This window comes from Ahaetulla prasina, chromosome 6 (genome assembly GCF_028640845.1).
Source record: "Ahaetulla prasina isolate Xishuangbanna chromosome 6, ASM2864084v1, whole genome shotgun sequence".
NCBI classification, from domain to species: Eukaryota; Metazoa; Chordata; class Lepidosauria; order Squamata; family Colubridae; genus Ahaetulla; species Ahaetulla prasina.
In genome coordinates this window covers 64,769,498-64,776,064 of record NC_080544.1, presented here as the reverse complement: position 1 = coordinate 64,776,064, position 6,567 = coordinate 64,769,498, and the positions used below count along the sequence as shown (strand labels likewise).

The 6,567-nt window shown below is 40.8% G+C and overlaps 1 protein-coding gene across 1 annotated transcript in view; it reads left to right on the top strand.

The window, feature by feature from the left end:
• The first annotated feature begins 779 nt into the window (after positions 1-779).
• The window catches only part of DGKD (diacylglycerol kinase delta), an 83,620-nt gene continuing 77,832 nt past the window's right edge, over positions 780-6,567 (top strand). Inside the window, exon 1 of the mRNA XM_058189198.1 lies at positions 780-1,010. Coding sequence (XP_058045181.1) covers positions 831-1,010 — 180 coding nt within the window. The 5' untranslated portion in view covers positions 780-830. The remainder of the gene's footprint in view (positions 1,011-6,567) is intronic.

The following is a 6,567-nucleotide window of genomic DNA, read 5'->3' as shown; positions in this document are numbered from 1 at the left end:
AGTTATTTATCTGTGTTATTGCTAGTGCATTTATTGTTGGCTGCACAGATTCACATAAGAAATGTGTGCTTTCAAAATAATAAATAAAGCTGATGACAGAGAGAAAGCTCTGAGTAATTTGCATGCTTCTGAGTTTAAGGGTCAACAGTGACTTGAAACTCACCTCAAAAATTACCACTTAAAATCATGGACATGAGCATGTATACATGGCACGTATTGGCCCCATTGGAAATTGTTCTGTGTGACAGTTCTTTCTCAATATGAAGCTAAATCTGGACAGTATTGGAGAGACAACTCAGTGGATTTACTCCTAGTTAAGCAGCAATATATTAGAAACCATAATAGAACCAAACTATAATAGAATTAAAGAAAGGTGGGGAGGTACCCTGAAAGAATCCACTTCACAAGGGCAGTAACTGTGTGGGGAGGCAAGCAACTTGATCTAAACTTGCTATCAGTGAATGCCAGAGTTGTGCCCTCGCTGAATAATCTGTTTTATTTCAGGTTACCGAATGATTCACGGCAGAGAAATAAACACTGAGTAGTTTAAACACTCTGCCTCACTCAGCGTCTAAGGACTTTAGTCATCGATCTGAAAATCCCGTCCGTTAATTCACGTGCGAAAGAGAAATCTCGAGCTCCCACTCAGTGAGTGGGCGGCTGCTTCGGGCCAATGCGATGCCGGCCCGCCAGAGGGCAGGCGCAGACATAGCCCGCCCACGAGCCTGCCGGCATCTCTCCACTGCTGCTGAGCCCACGCAGGGCCGGCGTTGCACGGCGCCACTTGAGGCGCTAGGTGGTGCTGCCCGCCCCGAGCCTCACCGTGCAGCATGGCGGCAGCGGCGGCGGTGGCGGCGGCGACGGGCGCCTCGCAGCCCCAGGCCGGGTCCACCGCCGCTGCCCCTACGGCGGCGGCAGAAGAGTCGTCGGACAGCGAGCCGGAGCAAGAATCCGGCTCGCCACAGAAGCTCATCCGCAAGGTCTCCACCTCCGGCCAGATCCGCCAGAAGGTGAGGGCTACGAGGGTCGGGCCTTGAGGGGAGCAGAGGCGACGGTTGCTTCCCCCCTTCCTGCTCCCGAGGCTTCCCATCCTCCATTTCATTCCACTCTGCCCTTTCCAGGCTGAAAACGCGCGGGGCCTGCAACCTCCCAGCTCGGTTCTCTTTTTCAGCCCCAACCGTAAATCGGGGTGTTAAGCGAAGGGAAGACGTCCTTCGGCGCCCCTCCCTCCCTCCGTCCGTCCTCCCCTTCCCCACCAGTCCCAGGACCGGAGCTGGCGGGCAGGGGGGTCGGGGGGAGAGCCTGCGGGCTCCCTTCCTTCGTGGGAGCCTCGTCCTTCCAAGCCTCATCTTTTCTTCCTCCCGTTCTCCGTAAGCCGGCCACAGGGTCCCGCAGGCAGAGAAGGAGCCCAGGTGAGCCCGTGAAGGTGACAGCGGTAGGGCTGCGCCTTTGCCTAGCAGAGGAGCGCGGTGGAGGTGGCTGCCCGGAGCAGATGCGCTTGCTCTCCGTGTGGACGCTCAAGTGCTGGGGCTCGTCGCTGCATCGTGCACAAAGGCGAGCGGAGCCCCTGGCACCGCAGCCACGATTCTCTTGGGGGGTTTGGGGGAATGTTGGACTTGAGACTGGATCAAGAAGGCCCCGTCCCTGTTCATATTTGCTTCGAACTCATTTGTTGGGTTTTGGCTTAGCAAAATACGGAAATCTAGCCGTTGTGGTTTGTGAGCCATTGTTTACAGCATAGGAGGACCGTATGGGTTTCCGTGGCTTGTTAAAGCACTTAGTCTAAACTGTGACAGCGTTCTAGGTTGAAACCAAGCTATTCTCACATTCTCCATGGGAAACCAGGTTTTGGTATAAAGAATCCTCCCTTTAATTTGCTCATCTATGATCCTATGTGCAAACTCCCCCTTTAGGCAGCATAGTGGTCCGGTGAATGCAGTGGCAACAACAGTTTTGCAGAATTAAGCAAAGTTTCTACCAGTCTTTCCTCTGGGTGATGTGATAGTTTGATCCGATGAGTGCTTTGAATGCTCTCATTTTGTCCCCAAAATTATTATCAGTTTAATAAGGGTAAATTAAACTGAGCTCAGTAGGCTACCTTGCCATTACTGTCTGACTTCCCTATATCTGGTTGCTTATTCAGTCAAGGCTTTTTCAGATTGAATAGTCCTGACCACTAAAAAAAGGCAAGGTCAGCTGAGCCATCACGCCTCCCCCCTCCCATCTATTCTTATAGATGGGAGGGGGGGAGGCACGATGGCTCAGCTGAGCTCTCCTGCGCACCTAGCAATTCAAAAGCACGCACATGCAAGTAGATAAATAGGTACCATTTCAGGCCCTTTGACACACTGGCCCCCTCAGCTAAGAAATGGAGATGAGCACTGCCTCCTGGAGTTGGAAACAACTGGACAGAGAAAACCTTTATCATATCTTACATGGGAGTGATGACTAGAATAAAATAATTTCTGTTTACTCCCTATCTAGGTGGCTGACTAGCAAATAGTAGCCTTTTTTTTTTCAAAGAAAAAAAAGAGTGAACCCAATCACTGATCTTCCCACTGTTTTAAGAGTTAAGAAACTTATATGCAGTCTCCCTCATTGGGAGCCAATGGTATATTTAATTGTAGCATACAAGTACAAGTGTCCTGAAGATTTTACCCAGGAACACTAAGTGACTGCCACTTCTTAATGGCCAACTTGTTAGAGGTAAAACTTGGTAACTGCCTGACGGAACTGAGTTCTATTAGTCATACATAATATACATACTGTTCACAAATGTACACTATATAACTGTTTTGGTTCAGAATGTCCAGAGTTTAGAAAGTAAATCTTCCTGGATCTTTCATCAGCATTTTTATAGCACAACTGTAAAAAGGTAAGCTGCTCAAGTGAGAGGAGTGTTATATTTTCTGGTTTGAATTCAGTACTTGAAATTCTTATGAATAAAACTATCACTGTTTTGGCAAAAGGTCCATGATTATCTTAAATGGCAAAAAATAAATTTAGCTGCCTTTTCCTACTAGGGAGAATTACAGCAATGAATTTCTGATTTCACACTGGAATTATATCTGGGTTCTTAAATCCAATCTGTTACAAGTGCCACATGTGGATAAGTCCTTTGGGGGAGGAACAAGTCATACATAGATGCAAAAGAAATTAACTTTGAATAATTATATTTAAATCATCTGACTTTCCAGACATTGATGAATGGACGCTCCTAGCAGATCCAGCCAGTCTAGTCCAGGGTAAGGAATATTGGGTGCTGTAATTGAGCATTATTAGAAGAGACACAGCTTGCAGACAAGTTGTCATTCAGACAGAAGCTTCAGTTTCCAAAGAAGCCACATTTATGTCCTGGTCTCGTCTTTGGAGTTTTGCTATTTAGAGGCAATTGTTGAACATACAATTTTTGTAGCCCTTTACTTCTTAGCAGGTATCCCAAGCAGCTCAGTTAAGTCTGCTTTCTAAACTCCAACAGTAGTCTCAAAGATATCTCTCCAGGTCTTGCCTTGTAGGCACAACCTGTCCACCTGTCTAATCTATTCTGCCAGGTTCTTTTCACCAGAATAGACCCTTTGCTGTTTCCATGGATCCAGGCTGAGGGAAGGCTGCCTAGAAGTTTCTGTGAGTTTCTTCCTCTGAATTTTATTCTTTTCTTTGGTTGAGGAAGAGACTCCTTCATATGAAAACTTCTTCAGGTGTTTCAGGATATCTGTTTCCTGGTCATTGTTTCAGTCTGTAACACAAATGGGCAGAGAGGCTGCACAGAATAAATGCAGGAACAATGTAGTCCTTGTATGGTGTGAAATACATTGAATGTACACTTGTTTCCAACAAAACAATTAACCCAAGTATACATGGTATAATCTTTATACCATGTACTTGAGGACTGAGAAGGGTTATTCTAGGCTTCTCAATTTCCATATAAATAAAATAGAGAAAACCAGGAGTATTAGCTATAAAAAACTTCTTTCAGACAAGAACATGTGACAAATGAAACAGGCTTATATTTCACATAAGGAAAAATATTTATTTGTAATGCAATAGTCAAACCTATAGTAAACACTAGGCAACTTGATTAATTTGTCTGGTACATAATTCATAAAAAGTATAAAACGTAACAAATATAGTGGAAGCTTCATAAAACATTTTCCAAGCCCATTATTTATCTTATAATATTGGTGTGTAGTTTTTATTTTCATTTGGGTGCCAATGTAGAGTTCCTGGCAGTGCATTGTACATTATATCAAATGTTTCCTAATTGTTTGTTTCATAGGAAATCATACATTTTGTGCACGTGTATTAGTTATTTTATGTTTTTGAAAAAAAAAGTAATAATCAAACCTTCAGTTACATAAAACTGAACCACAAATATTTGAAATGTTCCTCCTTAAATATTTTGATAGTATTTAAACAATACATTTAAACCATGATAAATCAATTCCCTTACAATTATGAAAAAAGGGTATATCAGTCTCATGAGTGCAATTTTAAGATGCAAGTATTACTGAGGGAGAACATTGTGGTATGGCAACTTCCTCACATGAGAATATTTTAAGTGGAATAAGTTTTAATTTTAACATTGATGAATACCATATTTTTGAGAGAGTTCAAATAAGGCAGAAACCAACTATGAATCACTTACTATGTTTTGCATCATTTCCTACGTCAATATAGCTGTAACAGATCTCAAACACTTTGCTTGTGGTATGTGAATATAAACATTTTAAGTACAAGGAGTATAAACAGAAATTATGTATAGCTATTAAGCTTCCATTGCTTTAATCTGCTTGAAAATCTTTAGCTAAGCTAAGTATCATTCCCAAGGAAACTCAAGATTTCAGAACTATCAATCAAAATGTTTTGTGATTTTTAATCCAACCCTTATTGCTCCTGCTTTCCTTACATTCATCCAATGAAAAGTGAAAGAGATAGCATGATTGGAACATATGTTATAGGACTGTGTTGTACATATGTTATAGGACTGTGTAAATCCTGTAAAAAAGTGCTTCAGATATATACTTCAATATGTACTAAGCATACAAAGCATACAAAGTAACAACATGTTTTTCCAGACTCACATGATTGTCTGAAAGCTGTTCCCATTTGTTTCTGCATGCATGTGCAGGCACAGCCATTTTCCTTACTATCTGCAGTGTAGCTTCCCTACATTGTGATGCATCTCTTTTGAAGGATTTGCAGAAAATGTGCATGTTATCACTCAGTATAATAGTGACGGGACTTCAGTTGTAATAACAAAGCTTCTAATATTGTTAAAAAGATTGCTTCTTATTTAAATTGAAGTAGAATAATGCAAACATTTTAATAGCATTTTCTGTTTTTCCTTACCTTTTAGTCCCTTTTTACATAATTACAATTTTTGCAAAATGTCTCTAGAAGATTACAGGTATTGTCTAAAACAAAAAAATAATTATTGGCAAGACATTTTTATCACAGAGATACTCCTGAACAGTGACAAGCCAGTTTTGAGTAAATTTGCACAAGTATCTGTAGATTAAAGTGTTGCTTGTTCATTTTTATGGAGTAGAGATGGGAAGTACATGCATGGAAATGAAGTGCATTTTTAAATATGAATGCAAGAACTAAAATATCACTAGGTATGAATTGATATCAACTTAGATTTTTATGGGTAGGTACAAAACTAGACTTCCATAGTTAGTGATAGTTGCATGTTGGTGATAATAGTGATAAAGGAAAAAAAGCTACACTTTCTCAAGGAATGCAGTCCTGGGCAAAAACAAACTGTTAAGCAATATGAATGGATGAGTAAGAGTGAGATGCAAGTATACAAAATAATGATCTGGCCATTTGAAGACCTAAGAATGAATAAGAATTATTACAAGTATTTACTTAGAAAAAAGTATTTTTATTTAATGTACATGGTGTGAACATAAATCTATTTGTACATATAAACCGCAAAGAAACACGTTTAAGGTGCGGTGGCTTTGATTTATTTATGATGAAAGACTGAATGAGTGAAGGCTACAAGAGTAATGAACGGTTATGAATGTAATACCAATCATTTTTGTCAAATGTCAACAATAGATTTGTGAGCAAAATGGACATGGAAAAATGAAAAGAAGTGAAAGTAATTAGATGAATAAAAGTGCAGTGCAGTGACTGCAGGAAGAGAAAGTTTAAAAAAATGTTCGAGTGAATGGAAAGTAGACGAGGAAAAAGTGAACTGCTAGGAACACAGTAAAAATTGTGTAGCAAAATAAAGTTTATTGTACTTTTTTTATTTAGAGAGGAAGTAGAGAGAGGCCTCTGGTGGCTCAGACTGCTAAGACAGTCTGTTATTAACACAGCTGCTTGCAATTACTGCAGGTTCAAGTCCCACCAGGTCCAAGGTCGACTCAGTTATGTTCTGTTGTGAGAAGTAAATGTTTTATTCTGTTGTGAGAAATAAATGTTTTATTCTCTTAAAAGGAAATAATGTAATGGATGCATGTACGTTGAGTTGCTAATAAGTATATGAGTCCGCCACCCAACCTCCCAATTCATTTAAAAAGAAAAAAACCCTCTTAAATGCTGTAATAATGTGAT